The 20,358-nt window shown below is 39.1% G+C and overlaps 2 protein-coding genes across 8 annotated transcripts; one reads left to right on the top strand and one right to left on the bottom strand.

Moving 5' to 3' along the window:
• Positions 1 to 284: 284 nt before the first annotated feature.
• pms2 (PMS1 homolog 2, mismatch repair system component) lies at positions 285 to 7,247 on the bottom strand. 2 transcript variants are annotated; one of them, XM_023831190.2, is made up of 15 exons: positions 6,990 to 7,247; positions 6,605 to 6,744; positions 6,140 to 6,226; positions 5,935 to 6,037; positions 5,195 to 5,378; positions 4,711 to 4,878; positions 4,401 to 4,498; positions 4,105 to 4,204; positions 3,903 to 3,987; positions 3,565 to 3,717; positions 2,628 to 3,480; positions 1,851 to 2,018; positions 1,358 to 1,458; positions 1,061 to 1,230; positions 285 to 689 (listed from the first exon to the last, which is right to left on the bottom strand). In XM_023831190.2, the coding sequence occupies exons 1-15, from the start codon at positions 7,001 to 7,003 to the stop codon at positions 546 to 548; spliced, it is 2,568 nt and encodes an 855-aa protein (XP_023686958.1). In that variant the 5' UTR covers positions 7,004 to 7,247; the 3' UTR covers positions 285 to 545. The 2 variants fall into 2 exon arrangements, with proteins under 2 accessions (XP_023686958.1, XP_072568435.1); XM_072712334.1 differs by having other exon boundaries at positions 7,193 to 7,221.
• A 1,895-nt stretch (positions 7,248 to 9,142) lies between these two features.
• eif2ak1 (eukaryotic translation initiation factor 2-alpha kinase 1) lies at positions 9,143 to 20,224 on the top strand. 6 transcript variants are annotated; one of them, XM_072712326.1, is made up of 16 exons: positions 9,143 to 9,183; positions 10,178 to 10,260; positions 11,243 to 11,410; positions 11,538 to 11,674; positions 11,815 to 11,858; positions 12,061 to 12,160; positions 12,490 to 12,570; positions 12,765 to 12,861; positions 13,357 to 13,411; positions 13,526 to 13,859; positions 14,045 to 14,144; positions 14,623 to 14,729; positions 18,125 to 18,236; positions 18,475 to 18,554; positions 18,659 to 18,892; positions 19,906 to 20,224. In XM_072712326.1, exons 1-16 carry the CDS (start codon positions 9,158 to 9,160, stop codon positions 20,023 to 20,025), a joined length of 1,878 nt encoding a protein of 625 aa, XP_072568427.1. In that variant the 5' UTR covers positions 9,143 to 9,157; the 3' UTR covers positions 20,026 to 20,224. The 6 variants fall into 6 exon arrangements, 5 of the variants coding, with proteins under 5 accessions (XP_072568427.1, XP_072568426.1, XP_072568428.1 ...); XM_072712327.1 differs by lacking the exon at positions 9,143 to 9,183 and adding an exon at positions 9,868 to 9,887; XM_072712328.1 differs by lacking the exon at positions 9,143 to 9,183 and adding an exon at positions 9,886 to 9,904.
• The last annotated feature ends 134 nt before the right edge of the window (positions 20,225 to 20,358 follow it).

Below are 20,358 nucleotides of genomic sequence, written 5' to 3'. Positions count from 1 at the left end.
AAGGGAAAGAAGGGCGGGGGTAAGGAGCTCGGAGGCGGAATCGCAGAAGTATCTCTCAACAGACCCGAAACAAGACGAAACTAATGGAAACCTTATAGGAAATTTGAAAGAAAAAAGGTTAAAATGGAACATTTGGCCTCAGTATGAAACTATAAATTGTGTTTTGCAATGAATATTTGCGGTAAAAGCTGCTTGAGGTAATTCAACAAAAACGAACTTCAAAAATGAGTTCCCATTTCAAGAAAAATAAATCAAGACTGAAAGCATGAAAAAAAAAACTTGGATAGAAATAAAAATACATTTTTATTCAACATGAAAAAGAAACTAAAGATTAGTTATATATGTCAAAGATGAGCCATCAAAATAATTTGTATCTACTGACTAAAATTTACAGGTGATTTTTTTCAATGCAAACCCACGTTTTGGTTTAAAACTGAATAAAACACTAAAAGTCTGTATTAATGCAACATGCTTGTTACATGGCAAAATAAAAACATGGGTTGTGATGCATTTCAAAGCATGGCCACTAGGTGGCAGTATAGGCATCAGTCTTGAGTGAGCATGTGCAGGTTGGCTAGGTGCCTCATGGTGGGTCTTCCGTGGGGACAGTTCCATGGCTGCTCAATTTCACCCATGTGTGCTACCAGTTTCTTCATCTCACTGTTCTTCAAGGCAGTGCCAATCATCACCTAATAAGATGGGAGACATTCAGCATCAGGGAACATCACAAACTGCTTAAGATCTGCTCTTCTCTTCAAAAGTATCTTGAACATGGTTAAATTGAAGACACAAAAACCAGAACTTTTGCTTAATTTAGAATATTCTACTCACTTTATAAGAGTGATGACAGGTATTCAGCTTAAAAGTGATGCAAACTTTCTGCAAGTAAGACATTCAAATTCTATAGTCTACTTAGTCTAATTTTAGCCCATTTACTCTTGATAAACTCATTATACATACAACGTTTTTAATTGTAATTCCAGTAATTACTCATGTCACATTAAAAATATTCTATGTTAACGCAAATACACAGCATAACGATTTAAGTGCGGCCTCTCACCGATTTACGGCAAGCCCTAGAAGCAAACATCTGCCTAACACGGGAAGGTCTGCACATGACCCCTGGGCTGTCGCTCAGCATGAAGACCAGCTCCTCGATGTCAGCTGGTCCAAAGGTCCAGTTTTTACTTGTGGGAAGAGAAACCAGCTTCACCCGCTCTGTGACTTGGGCTTTGAAAAGGAAGATTCATACATCAGCAACACACTAATGCCAACATATCACTGACTTCAGTGTCAATAGGGATGGTGACGCTCTAAGGTGCATTCTGATCTGTAAATGAAATTTTGGAATAGATACCTTCCTCATCAATAAGGAAATCAAAACCATTTTTCTTGAAGATTTCCACATTTTCCATAAGTATTGTCTCACTCACTGCTGTGAGGTGAAGCTTCTGTGGACTGAAAATAATACAAATAACCAGAAGACTACATGAATGATAAATAAAAATGACAAGCAACAAGATTTAAAATTAATTGTATGTTTACACCTTTAAAATGTAATCAACATGGTGAAGTAAAGTTATAATAAATCATATTTCGTATTCCTTCAATAAACAAGCGTTATTAACTAGATGCAGTATTATATGGCACCACTTTACATTTTAGCGTAAGTATACCAGTTAGGTGAATGGAACAAATTTAGCTTTATTAGCAGAAACAGATATCGCCAAAAATATGATCAAGGTGTCTCAACAGCTTAAGCAAACAAATTCAGAGTTTAGATGAAAACAAGTCCAAACTCATACTGCATTTATGGATATATCATATGCGGTAGGCTCCAGAATACTTACGCTATAAGTTTCTGCCCTTGCAACACTGTGTGCTGTTGCAACATCTCAAAGTTATATTTTTCATCTGTGGCATGCTGGTCTATCATAAAAATGTCAGATTTTAGTTTGGTGATGATGAATCCAAGGTTGAACTGGCCAATAATCTCCATCTCTTTAAACATGTCTTTACTGGAAGAAACAGAAACAGATTTCTAACATATTTAATCATCCAGCCATAGAAAAGTCTTTCTTTCGTGTTTTCCAAGTAGCTGTAAACCAAAATTTTAACGGCAAAGTACGGAAGCTCCTCTACTTACGAATGAGATACGTTCTGAACGGGCGTTCATAACTTGAAATGTTCGTAAGTCGTTATTCAACATCATTTTAAGGGTATACGCAAGTACAAAGAACTAGTATGCTGGGAGTATGAACACTACGCTGCAGTGCGGCGGGAGTAGCGGCTAGATGTCGTACTAGGTGGAATTGGCGCGCAGAAAGAAAAAAATTGTTGTAGATCGGAAACAGGAGCCCAAGGAACACAATTTTGACTCTTCGTTCGTATGTCTGAAAGTTTGTAAGTTGAAAGTTCGTAAGTAGAGAAGCGCCTGTATATTTACAAAATCTTGAGTTAAAAATTAAGGGTTTCCCATGTACTATAGCAAAAGTAGTCATATAGACACCAATGCTCCATAAATTGGTTTACATTACATAAAGCAGCTCGTTTATGCCAATTTCAAAAGAGTAATTCCACTCCCCCACATAAATATTCTTCTTGTGTTTCCAAATCTGTAATAATACCTGATTTCCTTCTTCAGCTCATCCTCCGCAGTCTGGTTCTCCCCTGGGTTTATCTTCGCCCTAAACCGCCTGTACTTCAGCCCTTCACTAGCTCTCTCCTTTCTCTGCTCCTGCAGTTTCCGCAAACGATCTGCTAGATCAGGTAAAGAGAAGCGAAGCGGAACGATTTTTTTTATCATGCTGACTGGGGCATCAAGCTTGATCACACCGGGGGCAGTTTTCATGCCTGAGACGACGGCCTCTAACTTAGGCCTTTTAGTGTCAGGACTCGAGTTGCAAGGCTCTTTGTGTCTACAGGGATCAGCTCCGCTCAAGACGGAGGCCTTCTTGGACTCATGGTCTTCATTTCCCTTTCCACAGTGGTTCTCACTCTCACTATTGTTAACAGCCTTCTCCTCTGGGGAACTGAATGCTGATCCAGATTTGAGCGCATGTTCTCCAGTCCCCATCCCCAAGTACTGCTCTGCCAGCTCAGGCAACACACTCCCACTGTTAGTGTCCATGTTACTGTCCCCAGTTAGCTCACTTCCATTGCCTTCTGCCACTGGGGTCTTCAAAAATGATGGTGCTACGGAGTCCTGTGCATTTCTAGAAGGCTGCTGTATCATGTTTTTGTCAGCACTGCCGAAAAAGCACTTTAACTTCTTCTGAGCTGGAGCATGAAAACTAGTTTTACTGCTGTTAGGCTGGTTTTTTCCACCTGCCACCTGATGCAATGAAAATGCAGCCCTCAGCCCGGCCAGGTTCAAGGAGGAGTTTGTGAGGGAAAGAGATGGTTCTGGAAGAACTTCTGTTTCCATGACAGTCTCAGGTTGTTCTACATCTGGAGACTGAACAACATCCCTACACGTGCCTGTAAACACATAACAAACATACTAAATAAACATGTAGATACAGAAATATGAAAAAATCTTTGGGAATCAATTATGCTGCTTACTCAGCATAGGCAAGTTTGTGTGGTTAAGGCTGATCTTGTTTACACCAGTATCATACATGGCTACCAGGGAGGTCTTCAGAATGGCTAACAAAAGTTTTTCTTCTTGAAGGAAGATCTGACGCTTGTCAGGGGTAACATTAACGTCAACGCGGTCTGAAACAAACAGCGGGGTAAGCATTTTAAATGATTACATTAAATGAATTGCCAACTAATTAGGTCGAGTTATTACACATAGTGAGGTGTGCAGTATTTGACACAGGGAACACAATTTTGTAAAAATAATAACTCCAGCTGACATCTAAATAGAATATTTGGTCTGAAATGTTACACTGTCTTACCTGAAGCAACGCAAATATTCAAAACAACAAACGGGTACTGATGTCTGTTAAACATGTGATAAACTTCATTTACAAGCTTGGAAACCTGAAAATAAAGTGAAACATATGTTATATATGGAATATATACATGTATATGTTTTAAGCAACATAAAGACAAATGGGCTTACGTAAACAACCTACATCTGTACTGTCATTCAAGTACCTTTGAGGGGTCACATGGACGGTCGTTGATAAAGAAGAACTGCCTGTCAGTGGAGCTTCGACCCACACCGTGATCTCCACGTGACACGAACCCTGAGATCCTGCACAGCAATCCGTCTCATATTTAGAAATTCTTTTCAGTTGTTCTTTTTTCCTTTCGAGAATTGCACTCACAAAAACTGAGAAGCTCCTTTGTTAATGTACTCAACATTTCTATAAATACAGAGTGGACACTGATAAATCGAGAGAGAAAAAAAGTGGTTGGCAATTTGTGAAAGAATTAGCTACCAAACTTACACATAAAGATCAGTGGGTAAGTGTGCGTCATTGAGACCATAGTCTTCCTTGACAGCCTCAGTGGGAGAAAGCTGCTGAAATGGCAGCAAACTCTGGAGCTAAACAAAGACATACAGGAGCATTAAATTAAACACGATCATTTTTACTCTTGAACCATACTTCACATACCAATCATGGATACATTTTAATTATGGGAAATTATTAATGGGGATAAAATGTTTCATACAATGAAAAACTAAGATTTGTATTTGGCTCTAATTCTCAATCTCTTAAGTGACAAAAGCACGGCAAACAAACGTGATTTTCTCACTTGTTTGGGCCCAAACACAGCTCCAATGTTGTCCCTCATGCTTTGGCTGCCATTGGTGGAAAGCACAACGTTGCGCTTGCCCTGGCCGATCTGATTGGTGCAGGTTATCCTCACTCCCGTGGAGATGATGCAGTATGACTGCAGGACCTGGATCATTTTGGCATATTCCTGCACGACACACAGGAATCATGCCGCTGAACTTGTATCCCCAAGAAAATACCATGACTTTATCAAACACCTTCTCAGTTGATCTTTAAAAAAAAGCATAAAAAATTGGGGTCATTGCATTACAAATAACCTGAAGTATGAAACACCTCTAACTGAATTCTTACTTTTAAACAATCAGTCAAACTTAAAATGAAAAACAGCAACAGAAAACAGATGAATGCGTGCCAAATCTCAGTACAAAGATTATCTTAAAACAAACGGCTGCCTATTAGCTGGCCACTGGCACACTTCCTCAACATAAAGCTCCCCACAGCACCTTTTTGACGTTTCGCTGAAATTCCTTGTGGCGAACTGGCAGTGTGTAGAAGAGGTTCTGCAGCAGCACGGTGGTGCCCTGCTGCCGAGGGTGGGGGCTGCGCTGGCTGATGTGGCCGTCATGATCGAAGACGAGGCGTGTGCCCACGTGGGCGGACTCATGGCATGTCACCACACTCAGGTCACTGTGGGATAACATGGACATGTCAAGACGAACACCAGCATCATGTAGGAAGGCTACCAGAAAAAACACAGCAAAAGCACAAGGGAGTTCTCACAAAGGAATATTATATATCCAATGGAAAGAAGGAAGCAGGAAATTCAGGAACAGATTAAACTTTTCATATGCTAAACAAAACAAACTTCATCTCACAATTAAGTATATGATTTGAGGATCAAAGACATTTAAGATTTAATCACACATCATCAAATGATTAACATGGCAATATTTTACATATATTATCATTAACAGCAATTGTCTGTGAGCCCATTATCTGTGAACATAATAAACCCAAAAACTATTAAGGATAATTACAAAATATGCACCCTTTTCAATGAATATTATAGTGCAACTTACGTGACAACAAACAGATGTGCCGTAAATGTACCAAAGGTTTGGAATAAGAGGTGCTAATGGTAACCCAACGAGTGCGATAAACATTAAACTTACACCCAAGTAAAGCCTCTGTGTGACGCGTGACATTAGGACAACACAATGAGGCATGTCCCAAAGAGCCATACCTAAGGGCACACAGTGAACTGAGAGCTTCACCTCGGAAGCCAAATGTTTCTACGTGAATGAGGTCAGAGAAATCTTGCAGTTTAGAGGTGTGGTGCTTCAATGCTGCAAAGAAGCACAGTACAAAATAGGCATTACAGTACAATTAAAGAAGAACATAATCTACTGACAGTTTATTGATACACTCAATTGAGTTTTGCTACTCACTCAGTCCTTCAAAATTGCCTTCCTCCACTCCCTTTCCATTGTCAGATACTTCTATCAATTCTGATCCATATTCTTTCAATCGAATCTCTACAAAGTACCAAAGAAAATAATCCGGCAGTTAACAGCAAAAATATTTGAGGATAACCAAATTACTTAAAGATTTCAGACATTAGGCTTAATATGCTAAACCATATACTAATACCTTCAAAACATGAGTAAGTTTATTAGATAAGCTAGAGAAAGAGCTTTATTGTCATTTTACTTCAGTACAACGAAATTGTGTTGACATCTGTTCTTGTGCATTAATTGGAAAACAATGGCAACATAACCAGAATAGAAAAGACAGAAAATAGAAAAACATTAAGATACACAGTAAAACTGGTTAAGACATTAAACAATAATGTTTCAGTTATACATATAGTATTTACTTGTGCAGAACTTGACGTGCCCACAAAGCATACTTGCCTACATTGGTAGCTCCAGCATCTATGCTGTTTTCCACCAGCTCCTTCACAGCTGTAGCCAGGCTCAGCACGACCTGTCCGGAGCAGATCTGGTGCACCGAGTTCCGGTCTATGGGCCTGATTGCTCGAGCTGCTTCAGAACTAGTTTAAAAAAAAAAACAAGAAATAGTTTTGCTAATTACTTATATATCTATGACCCCGTACTGTTAAGCGACTGGGGGATGGATTAGTTTAATTATTTATATCCTTAGATAACACTAGAATAAATACTAATGCAGTTTATCAATATAAAGTTAGTACTTCGCTCTATTTTGCAAAGATACAAAAAGCTAATTGCAGCTCTTTAGGACAAAATACAGCAGCAGAGCTGTAACCTGAGAACTCACCAAGGTTCTGTCATTTCGCATGTAATTTATAAGCAGACTCTAACCCAGCTAACTTACTAAATAGCAAATGATAATACCTTTGCCGAAACTTACAAAATACTACAAATACTTTTATTCGCTACATGGCTACCTATTATCTATGATTCCACCACGAAATAATTTGTTAATAAATAGAAAAATATGTTAGCATGTGTGAAACGCACATAAACATGCCATTTTGCCACAATACGGGTTAGACATTTCACTTCCTAAGGTCACGGTCCTGAATTTTTCAAAATAAAAGCAAAATTTGCGCACGCTAGTACTTATTTTCTTCTTTTATGGAATGTATTTATGTATTATGCAGACATTATTTTCGCTATCAATGTGTATGCTATAAATCACAAATGTATAGTATAATGCTTTATTGATTTATTCTTAAATTATTACGTTTTGTGTTGAATGTGTCTTGGTTATTTCATCATTCTGCAGTTTTACATATTCAACTTCAAACATTTTAGCTTCTGCCTGATCTTTAAACCAATTCGTACAAACTGAATTGCCTACCGCATTAATCTCTTAAGTCCGATTTTTTTCATATAAATGAGGTGCTAAACATAACAGTAACTTTTATTATGAAACCAACAGTGTGGAAACGCCATGGAAACGGTAAACTAATATTTAGCGGGAAAATCATGCCGTAAAACTTCACATTTTAACAATCTACCATTACTTGCTGCATATCTGGAGGTAATGAGATATAACTTAGCGTATTGAAAAAAGTACAATATTTGGTTAGTATTTACTGTGCTTTATCGATGACGCTTTCAGAGTTGCTGAATTTCGGTCAGCTAGCTGGAGTGAGATTTTTCAATTCGAGACTAGTATGTAAATTGTATTACCTTTTAAATAGTTTGTAGGGTTTGCAAACTGACCCAACGCTTTTGATGTAGCTAATTTTAGGTTTATAATGGAATAATACAAATTGCCATATGATTTCTTGCGTGAGCGTTAGTCTGTAAGTGAGAGTTTCGCTCCAGATGTGCGAGGGTTTGCAACCCTGCGCTTTATAAGGTGCCTCTTCTTACCGCTTATCCTGGGGTACGTTTTCCAAAAGCATAGTTGCTAACAGCGTTGGCAGCTTACAGAGTTTGAACTATGCAACTGAACTGTGTACGTTGCTAACGGGAGCTTTTGGGAAATGTACCCCTGATCAGGGTAGCATGGAGTCAGAATCCTATATCGGGCAACACATGACACAAGATTGGGGTACACCTTGGATGAAATCCTGCTCCAAATATTTCCCGAGGAATAATTAAAAAAAAAAAAAAAAAACAGATCCCGACTGGAAGTTAGCTGCCTGGTCCCTGTCACTATTCTTAAAAAGCGAAAGCTACAACTTATGCAGCTTTGACATGTCTGTAGTGCAGGCAAGAATGCTATCAGCAGCAACTATATATGATCATATATAAAGCTTCATCAGAAATTTCTTTCAGTAACCTTCATCGTTACAGAACAAACGTGAAACGGCTAACCCTAACCCTTCATACAAACAACCGAGGAGTACAGACAACCTAGAGACACCTTAGTAAAAGCATATTAAACATATTTCCTGTTTCTGTGAATTAACAGACAAAACTGAAAAGATGATTGCCATGCACAAAAAGCATTAGTTATTGAAATTAACAGCTTGGTAAGGTAAAAAAAAAAAAAAACATACACATTTTCTATGGATTTCCACTTTTTAAAGTTTCCACAAATTTAATCGATTTGCCGTGACCGTCAAAACCATTAATCGTTGTGGCCTGGTGAAGTTTGACACACTAGAGATGCCGTACATATGATGTATTTGGAGCAAAGACGTCATGGGACCTTAAAGCGTGTGAAAAGCTTATAATTCAAGGGTATTTCAGTATTTGAATTTATGGAGACCATAACGCACGATTGACAGGAAGTGTGCTGTCAGACTTTTTATTCTATAGAACTTAAGCTACGTTCTAATACCGTCTTATTGCGGAATTTATTTTGATGCGGGTGGTGTCACGGCATAAGCAAATTAATCATACAACTAAACATCTAAAGTTAAAGATACAAGGACAAATAAGTATGAAAAAAGTATTTTACAGGAGATGTGCAATGATAAGACAAGCATGTGGACAATATAAATAAAGAACTAAATCGATAAATGGATGTATGTGAAGTGCCAACAGCTTGGGTATGGTGCAAATGAGTTCTGTAAATTAATGAAGCTTGTGCAGTGGGTGGTTAGATTATGGGGCAGTTTCTCATGGATCCTTATTACAATGCTCCTGTAAAATTTTAGTAATTTACATATGTACATTTTGCAGCCCACTCTACGTCCTGCAAATGTATGATTATTCCTGTTATCGAAAGGGGTTTAAACCCTCCACATATACTAAAAGACAATCAATACCTGGCTACGTCACTCTAGAAGTTCTAACATTTCTACATCATAAAACTTTTCTTGGTTTCAGTCATTAATTATTATCGAGTTAAGCACGTCAAAAAACAACCGATTTTCCTTAATCATAACACTCACTTCCATGGCCCTAAAACGTCTCATAATTGAATAATATTCAGAAAGCCCAGCGTTTTCACTGAAGTTTCGTCATGTCTTGTTATACAGTAGGAACCGTCTAAAATTGTTCAACGAAAAGAAAAAGTGTAAACCCAAATGGTGGAAATCATCATATTCTGTAAATATGAATAACAGAAAGCTACTCGAATCACAATCGTAGCTTAAATAATTGAATTAAATAGGTTGTTAACCAGTATCATTTTCAAGTAAAGCACTAATTTAAAAAGAGTCCCGTTTTACGTTTTTTTTAATGTAAGTTCTACACACACCCTTACTGTATATTTCATACTAGTAACGAGTATAATGCTGCCTACAATGAGGTAGCTGCATGTGAAATGCAAGTTTGAATCCGACGTAAACTGTACTTAACTTTACCGTTAAAATTTACGAAACTTAACAATGGCTGGAGAGTGAATGTTTAAAAATAAACCGTACAGTATGTTATTTTCTTTTTAAATCTAACTGAACCCGACCTACCTACTTGGCTAAATTTAGCTTAGCTACCCAGCATTTCGTTGAACGTCGGTTGTTAGTTAACCGAGATTATGTCGAGCAGTGAAGGCAAATCGACTGAGGAAAGTTCGAGTAACGACCGCATACTATTTCGCAGGAATGTAGGCTACAAAAACAGGAGATTCAGTGGAAGCGTCTTTGAATTACCGAAGGAAGACGAGGAAGACCTTCAGTTTGACAGTAAGTATAGCAGGTCACCCGACTGGAGTTAACTCTAGTTAACAGAGTTAACAGTACTAGTGTTCAAGGTTGTATGGTCTCACCCTCGTCATGAAACACACTGTTTCATGTTGCTATGTTGGTATCAGTCATGACTGTAATTCTTTTGGCACATATCATTCCTGGCAATTGTTTGTTATGGTCTTCATGAATTCAAATACTGGATTACCTTTGCATTATAATCTTTCACACGTCTTTTTTCATTCGCTTTAAGATCCGTTGACGTCTTTGCTCCGAATTAAATTGTCACTTGCTAATTGTAGCTGTCACAGTCAAAATCAGAAAGCGTTTATTATCGCTGAGGAAATTGTTTGTGCTTAAGACTGCACAGTGAACAGCCATAGAAAAATGATATCGTGTAAGTTTAATGTTGTGTAGCATTTAAGTACCTGCATGAGGAACTGTTTATTGTGCCTCTGTCTATGTTTTCATAGCCCTTTTTGTGGGGCAGGGCTGGGGGAGTGCACTGCCGGTTATGTTTTAGTCTGATAAGCCTCACTTATTAACATGACCGCTACGAAAACAGGAGGTGTTATTTAGAAGTTGATTGAATGTTCAGCTGTGTTTGAATGTTAAGTTAGCATATAATTAAGCGATGGCACAAGAGAATAAAGATATTTTTCAGTTGATTGCTAAAGTCATTGCTGAAGGTAAGGCAAACTTTTAACAAACTTTTAATTTGTATGTATTGTGGGGGTGGTATGTAGCCTTGTCTTCTAATCATGCACAGCATAATATATGGCCATCAGTCTTTATTGTGAACTTATGTAATATTGGGGCACACTGACTCTGGAGCCTGACCCAGGAAGCACAGAGCACAAGGCAGTGGACAGCCTGCACGGGATCCCAATATGTGGAATACAGTCAATTTGTTGGAACAGTGAGTTTGAATCTTCTTTCATGTAACTAAATGACATTCCTCTTGTGCTTCTTTTAAATGTAGCTTCGGACTCTGCTGAAAATGGCGAGGTGCTCATTTCTGGTAAACAGTACCCGTCCATCCAGGATTTCGCCTCCGCAATTCCCAACCACCTGCTGTTAGGTTCCCTCCTAGAGCACTTGTGTTTTGTCTATGAGAAAGATCAGCAGCGATCACGTATGCTTTTCAAAGGTTTGTATCCCTTTAGAAAATTTTTTTCTTGAGGGTGCATTATCTATATGCTCATGAACGCAGCAGTAATACATGACCTGATATGATATCTGTCATTTCTGCTGCAATACTTTGCCTGCTCACTCAGTGATTGGACAGCGCTTGGCAGCGATGAACCTGCTCTCTCCACTGGCCGTAAGCGATGAGTTCAGCACCGTGAGGCTCCAGCACAACAGGGCTTTTGCTGAGCTGTTGCATGCGGCCAGCACTTCCCTCTTCCAACAGGTAGTACATAAATGTGGCATGCTTGGTTTGAATTCACTTTCCATAGAGCATGTTTCAGTTACAGGTGGAGTCCCTCATTTAAAGGGTAATGGATGTTTTATTGTCATTCTAAAATAATGAGTGTTTTTCTTTGTGTCTAGGACCATAGGTATTTAAATACAGATACTCAGAGCCTAAAGACAAGGTAGGAACACTAACTTTGTGGCTAGATATTATGGCATTATTGTATTAAAATATTCAAGCTCTGTATGGTATGAATTTGTCACTGGGTCTATTCTTAAGTGTAAAATTATATGTGTATTATTTGTGTATATTATCACAAAGGTTAATCATTTAAGTAAATAATTTAAAATGTGCTGTGTATTCTGTATTGTTTTCTTGTTTAGACCAAAAGATGGTCTTTTCCAAGCTCAGACATCTCGCTACCTCAGTGAGTTTGAGGAAATATGTCGACTTGGCAAAGGATCGTATGGAAAGGTTTTTCGGGTACTGTTGTATTTTCAGATATTTTAAAAATGGATCTGATAAATGTTTATAAAGACAAATCAATAGTTTACTGGGTCATCGGTGTTGTTTGCGACTCAAGACTCGAAATTCGTTGTTGGATATGCGCAGCAGGTGCTTTGGGATGCTTTTTCGTTCGGCTAACAGTGCTGAACAATACAGACAATGCAAAACCAATATTAGGGAGAACAAAACTAGACCGTGTACAGTCAGTAGCAGATAAAGTGCAGGTGCTGTGGATATGACTATTATGGTAAATGTAGGTGCTTGAAATGCAGATATGGAAAGAGTAGTTTGTCTTGTGTCCATAGGTGAGGAATAAATTGGATGGCCAGTTGTATGCAGTTAAGAAAATTCTGATAAAGAATGTTACAAGAGAAGACTGTAGAAAGGTATGTATGTGTGTCTGTGTTTGTTTGTTTGTTTATTTATTTTGATGGACAGCCTTTCCGAGCAAATACCATCATGTTAACCGGGTACCAGAAACAGAAATCTAGCCGAAAGTCACATTTGTGAATAACTGAATGGTCAAAACTTGTGCATGTAATCATCCAGACTGAATCATTGTACCCGTGTTTTGTTGCAGGTTCTTAGGGAGGTGAAATTGCTGTCTAGCGTACAGCATCCTTATATAGTGGGTTATCACACAGCGTGGATGGAACATGTGCAGTCTTCTGAAGAAAGTAAGCAAACGTCCTGCATGTACACATTTTTATTTTATTTTTTCATTACTGTATTTACATCCGGCACACACAGTAATTTGTATCATGTTAATAATAATAATAATAATAATAATAGATACTTTATTGATCCCCGTAGGGAAGTTGTCTTTATGCCTCCCTCAACTTGCTCTTTGTAGAGTAAGTTGTCCGCAAAGGGCAGCCACCTGTTGGGGCACCCAGGGAGCTGGGGGTTAAGGGCAGTTTGAAATCTATATATGTATCTGTAATTTGAACTTGCAACACAAGAGATTTGGCTGCTGTACTTATTCAAACAGAAACGCACATTATTTTTATTACTATGGAAATTCTCGGCTTATTCTATTCAATTGCCGTGGTGTTTTCTGACTTCTGTCGCGGCATTAATAATAAATCATTATGCTACATAAGTGAGTAGAGAAGGTGTACAAATGCGTGCTAACCGCTTACTCATGATACTTCCATTACTTTTTCTTTCAGACCCAAAATCTGTAATTTCTAATTTGCCAGCACTGAAACCATCGTCAATGAAAGAGTAAGCAGATGTCACTTGTTTAAATCAGCAGCCTTTTGTATTAAAAATGCATTTTTTCAAAACAAATACTAAGGCATGAGAACCGTTTCTCATGAGTTCCTTTGGTTTTTGCAGAAGTGATGGCTCCTCTATAGTATTTGAAAGCTCCCACTGCCCAGATGCAAACATGCAAGACTCTCTGAAGGAAGCTAGCACAGCAGAAGGTGTACCTGGAAGCACACCAGAGCAGAGCGAAGCGGTGTGCCCCAAAGGCAGGAGTACTATGGAGAACTTTGTGCCTTGTGTGTTTCTGGGGGATCCGCATGTAACAGCGGTGAACGGCTGCCCCGTGGCCAATCGGGATGGGTCTGCGCTGACAGAGGGCCAGTCAAATAGGAGCAAGTTTGAGTTAAACAACTCTTATTTTGATACAGACAGTCACCAGTGCAGTGACAAGCGTACCCAAAAGGTATTACCAGCGCTCATTGTGATGCTATGACAATTGTGCATCCCATTGAACTTTGCTGAAATTATTTATGATTTACTGCTGTAATGTTTGTAAGAAGCATGTTAAGCCCATCTGGCCATTTAAAATGACCACTGTACCTAATCATATTCCTGTTTTCCTGAAACCCATATCACTGTATTGAGCAGATGCAGCTCCAGCTCATGCTGTACATCCAAATGCAGCTGTGCAAACTCTCTCTGAGGGACTGGATCCTGGAGCGGAACCAGGGCAGCACTACCCCATCAGGTAAGAGTGTCATGCTTCACACAGTCTTCTCTTTACCTCCCCCAACTCTTAGCACTTTAAAACCCATTAGGAGTTCTTCCACTTTGTCCTTGTATTTATAGACACACCTATAGATGATGATGGTGATGATGATTATTAAGTACTCACAAATAGTACATCGTGAAAGCTGCATTTTTGAAACTGAATTGAGGTTAAAGTGTGTTTTTTTTCATCACTGGACAGTCTAAACTGTCTGAAGAAAAATAACTTGATTGGTCCCACACATATCCAATATGTTTAAACATGTTAATAAAAGACAGAATCAGTTATAAAAAAGTAACATTCAAACTTGACAGTCCTTAATCCACGGCCCATTGGTGAATGTAGAGGCCCATCAGCATAATAAATGAGCATACCCATGCTGTTTGTCCTAGTTGTGTTCAGAAACGTTCAGAAACAGGTGGTAAATGTGGTAAGGATTTTTTCCCATAAATTTTAGATCCTTATGGGAGTGTAGATGTGGAAAAAACATTCAGAATTCTCCGAGCAATACTTGAAGGGGTGGACCATATCCATTCCAGAGGAATTATGCACAGAGACCTCAAGGTAAGTTCTTTGGATTTGAGTTGCACTTTCTTTAATTTCATGAGGCTGATTTCAAGGATGAGCTTGAATTTAATTAACCGGTGACACATGTAGCGAGGTCAGCTTGTACAGTTTACTCTGTGGAGTCGTTATGGATATCAGGATTTGAGCCAGGGAATGTCATCTTTGATGGCCAATCCCAGCATCTGTAGACAAAGTCAAATTTATTAGGCATCTGTCAGATATAATCTGAACCCCTCTCTATAGTGCTGATGTACATAGATTCTACATATATGCAGAAGGGTCAGGGTTTGATAGGAGAGGTGCAGTAGTACAATCCTCTGGGAGTGATACTCTGGAATCAGCAGTGTGTTGGGATGGAATCCTTGCTTATGCAGTTCAATTCAACTCAATTTTATTTATAAGCACATTTCATATTGCATTGTTTCAAAGTGTTTTACATTATCCCTGCCCAAGGCCTGCAGTGAGCAAGCCAGAGGCCACAATGGCAAACTCCCTAAAAGGAAGAGCCTTTGGGAGGAACCAGACTCAAAGGGGGAGCCCATCCTCCAGGGGCTGGCAGAAGTAGTGAAATGAGCAAGATGGCAAAGTCCCAATTCACACTTCAAATTTTAGTATTTGAGTCTCAAAGCTGGGGGCAGTCAGTTGATAGCAGGCAGGTGCTGGTGTTGCTTCTAATGGCAGGATGAACAGTGGTACAGCAGCAGGGCATACAGGAGAGACGTCACCGGGACAAGGGTGGGCAGGCCGGAAAGACGCCACAGGTAGTAGAGACGTCGCAGGCAGCAGGGTAGGCAGAATAGCTTGATATTTTGGGGTATCCTAGCAGCACAGCCCAGGAGGGGTAGGGGAATTAAAATGTTCAATTAGTTGTGTGCAAGTAGGGGAGACTAGAGGCAGTGCAAACAGGTAGGTGAGTGCAATATGTAAGCTCCAGCAGACATGACTAGGGTAGTATAAATAGGAGGGAGAGGCAAGTGGGAACGCAGGCATGGGGAGTCCCTGAAACATCAGCACTCCAATTCCACGAGGGGGTGTGAAGCTAGAGTGACAGCACTGACGGTTCAGTTCATCCAAAGCCAATGGCACCGATCCCCACCCAGCTCTACACCTCACACTATGGGTCGAACTGGGAGTGAGCAGTTAGCTAGAGCTTGAACCACAGTCCCTATAAACTAGACGAAATGTGTGTCTTTAGTCTAGACTAGAATATTGAGAGTGAACCTGAATCTTGCACATCTGCTAGAAGATTATACCACAGCTAGGGAGCTCTATAAGAGAATGCTCTGCAGCCTGCCGTAGTTCTTTCTACTCTAGGTACTAATAGATATCCTCCTCCTTGAGATTAAAGCAAGTGAGGAGGGTTGTAAAAGATTATAAGTTAGTAGCAGTATTTTGTAGTCAGTCTGAGACTTAACTGGAAGCCAGTGAAAGAAGTATAGAACAGGGCTAATATGATCACATTTTTTAGGTTTTGCAAGAACTCTGGCTGCTGCATTTTGTACCAGCTGAAGTTTATGTAAGGATCCAGATGGGCAACTAGAAAGGAGAGCATTACAATAGTCTAGTCTGGAAGTTATAAAGGCATGTATTTATTTTTCTGCATCGTGAAAGGAGAGCATCTTACAAAGCTTAGTTATGTTCAGCAGATGGTAGAATGCAGTTCTAGTAATACTTCATATGTGAGCATCAAAACATAGATCTGAACCAACCAGGACACCAAGATCTCTGACCACTGTGTTAAGCTGAGTAGGAAGACCACCAAGGTTGAGGTTGTCAAACTTATTTCGAGCAGCCTTAGGTCCAGCTAGCAGTACTTCTGTTTTTTCTGTGTTTAACAAGGGATTTTTTTGCCAACCAACACTGGATATCTGGTAGACAGTCCTCTAATCCAGAGAGCTGCAATGCATCATCTGGTTTAACAGATACATAAAAAACTGTGTATCAGCAGCATAACAATGGAACCCAACATCATGATTTTTGATAATGTTACCAAGTGTGATAATGTTAGTTGCTCCATGTGAACTCCTAAGAACCAGTACATATCTTCCTTCCCATGATACATTTGATTTAAATTTCTACATGGCAAAGTATATCGCTTGTAATATTTTAAGAATTACAAACCAGGTTGTCCCAGTTATCCATGTACTTTACATATGTGGAGAATCCATCCATTTTCCACTGCTTATCCGGGGTCAGGGGCAGCAGTCTTAAGCAGGGATGCCCAGACCTCCCTCTCACCAGCCACCTCCTCCAGCTCCTCCGGGGGAATACCAAGGCGTTCCCAGGCTGGCCGAGAGATATAATCTCTTCAGCGTGTCCTGGGTCTGCCCTGGGGCCTCCTCCTAGTTAGACATGCCTAAAAACACCCCCCCAGAGAGCCGTCCAGGAGGCATCCTAGATAGACATCCGAACCACCTCAACTGGCTCCTTTTGATGCGGAGGAGCAGCGGCTCTACTTTGAGCTCCTCCCGAATGTCTGAGCTTTATTTTACTTGTTGAGAAGAGAATTTTTTTCAGAACATTTATTATTTTTCCGAACATAATCAATGGCTAACATATTTTTGGTCAAGATTGTAAAACAGTAAGGATCTGAAGGGCAAGTCATTTAAATTACAGCTGTCTGAGGTATCATTGTGTAAATAACCCGAATTAATATATATTTACATATCGTTTCATAAAGGGGATGAATTATAACTCGTAGCTTCAAGCTTATCTAGGCTAAGCCAGCATCCACAAACATGAAGCGAGGCGGGGCTTTAACCAGTAGGCCTTTTTATCTTTTCCCTACAGTTTTTTACCAAGTCATGTTCACTCGGAAAGGTAACCGAGGTTATTCAAAACCATGTTAACTAACCTAAATCACTTTTTTTTTTCCAGAGTATTGCTTGGCCAGATATTTCAAATGTATTTTCAAGCAATGCGCCAAGATCTACTCTTAATGCATAAGTATATCAACACAGCATTTATGATTACCTGTTTGTGGATGGTGATGCATAACATATGTAGTTTTTATATCTGAACTGTTTGTTAACAAAATGGTGTTAATAGGTTTGTGGATGTTAAACTTCTCCTTTAGCTATTGGAACATGCAACTGAAGTTCCCGTTAATCTTATTCAGTATGGTGTCACACAATTAGTGTTATTCTGGTCTATGGTTTGGTTATAATTTGAACAACACCTGATATGAAATGATACTTTAATATAACCGATCAGACAGACTTTCCGACATGAAACATTCAGCGCAAAAAGCAACAAATTTGCAAAAGATGACCATAATGAAGATAAAAGTTTTAAACCCATTTCATTACCATATCAAAGCTCATGATCACTTGTTACTACTCTGTGGTGCATTTCCTTATTTAATTTCAATAATGACATGCTTTGTTTTTCAGCCTAGAAATATTTTCCTACATGGATCTGACTGCCACGTGAAGATCGGAGACTTTGGGCTTGCATGCAGAGACATAATAGTAGATGCTCAAGATTGTGAGCCCAGTGCCAGTTGTAAGATCTCTATTAAAAATCTCTTTTTAATTAACCAGTTCCTAATAGATTATACATTTGTGTGATGTATTATTGTTGAGATAGCGTCAAACCACATAGCTAACAATAACATTGCTATTAAGGTTACTTCTCTATTATTAAATTATCAACATTTTGACAGGCGTGCCATGCCTATTCCAGGAGAACTGGGGCAGTGACCTTTACAACAGCAGCACTGCAATATCATTTTCTCTTCCAGGTTCCTTTCACACCACTGGAGTAGGAACATTTGTATATGCTGCACCAGAACAACTAAAGGGCTCCAACTACGATTCAAAGGTATGGCCTTTATATCTTTAAACACAAGGTTTTATTTAGACAATAATAACGAGCATGCAAATTGTCCTACAATGTAAATAGTTATCTGCCTCTGTCCTCTCCAGTCTGATATGTACAGCATGGGGATAGTTGCTGTTGAGCTCTTCCAGCCTTTTGGGACCGAGATGGAGCGTGTGCATACACTGGAGAATGTCCGCCGAGGGAAGGTCCCCAGTGGCTTCTCAGAGCGGTGGCCCACACTTAGCGGTTACATCAGTCAGCTGACCAGCCCGGAGCCCTGCCAAAGGCCTAGTGCAGCCCACCTACTGCAAAGTGAGCTCTTTGATGGCAAAAGCAGGGTAAGTCTCCTGATTTCCCAAGCTTAAAGTGAGAAGACTGCTTTGATGTAAAGTAAATTTTACCCAATTTGGAAGATTTTAATTGAAGACTTTAAAGTGCATTTGAGTCCTTTAGTAAGTTTAGTAAATATGAATTTAAACTGCTGGGAATCCTGTAAATCTGTCCCATAACATCCATCTAGAGTGGCTTGTCTGTACATAAATTTAAAGAGGCCGAGTGAATGGCAAGCATTTTAAAATGAAACACTCAAATTTTATTATGATTGTTTCATGACAGGCATAAGTCGGTCAAACATGAATAGTACTACTTTGCTTACCATAAAAATTCTGTTATACAGTAGATGATTTGGTGTAGAACACTTAATATAGAGCACATTCACTTTTTAGTCTACATAAATTTCATGAATGTCAGTGTCACAAGAATTTCATTGTGAAATTTCAGTACTTGTTTAATATGCTATTTGTTATATTCAAATTTTTTGTAAATTTTTGTTTACCTTCTTAGAATAATTTTAGTTTGTTTTTCTCATTAGAGAAAAAACTGTAAAAATTGTTTGTTATTGTTGTTATGAAAGTGCAGTTAGGGTTTTCAACAGGATTAGCATTCTTTAAGAAAAGTATCTGACTAATTCACACTAACATCTAGACCAGTTTTTTCCAACCTGGTTCTCTGGAACCTATCAGGAGCTGGGGGGAGCAAAAACATGTACTGTAAGGGGGATCCCCAAGGACTGGGTAGGGAAACATTGATCTAGACCAAATTTTATCAGTAGCAAGCATTACAGGGACAGTTAGGGTCAGAAACCCAAAAGAATATAGCATGCTGCATGTTTCCTAATGTCAGCTTGACAGTGTTGGAATATTCTGTTGCTGACATGTAATCATTTTCCTTTGTATGTTCAAAATATGCTGCAAAGAAAAATGACCTTGATGTTGTTTTGGATCCTCTTGACTGAATGAAAACCAACGCAGAAACTCTGTGATGTGGTGTCTCATGCATTTTGCCCTTTAAGGTTATCCATAATTTGCAAAGGAAAGTTGAGGAGCAAGAGGAAGAGATTATGCAGCTGAAGAAGCAAATCAGTGAACTGCAGATCACTCAGGATGCATTACAACAGGCGGGTCCAACCTGAACAGAGCCTGTAAAACTCCACTCATTCATTTTGTTTACTTATGTAAATAATTTCGTGCAAATGGTTCTACATATAACATTCTCTGTATTTAACTATGTGCTTTATTACCTTTTAAAAAGTGTAAAATGTGAAACTATTCACCTTGTAATAATTTTTCTTTTGCTTCCGTGATTAAAAAAAAAAACCTCATTCGGTGCAAGTTCTTTGCCTATGTGTTTTACTTTTTCGAACCACACGACGGCGTTTGTAGCATGCGTAGACCAAACAATTTTCGCAGTCCACTTTCAATACAGTACAGTAGTCTTTCGATTGTTGCAACTGAAAACCTGATGA

This window comes from Paramormyrops kingsleyae, chromosome 5 (genome assembly GCF_048594095.1).
Source record: "Paramormyrops kingsleyae isolate MSU_618 chromosome 5, PKINGS_0.4, whole genome shotgun sequence".
Taxonomy (NCBI): Eukaryota; Metazoa; Chordata; class Actinopteri; order Osteoglossiformes; family Mormyridae; genus Paramormyrops; species Paramormyrops kingsleyae.
This window is presented reverse-complemented; position numbering and strand designations above follow the sequence as displayed.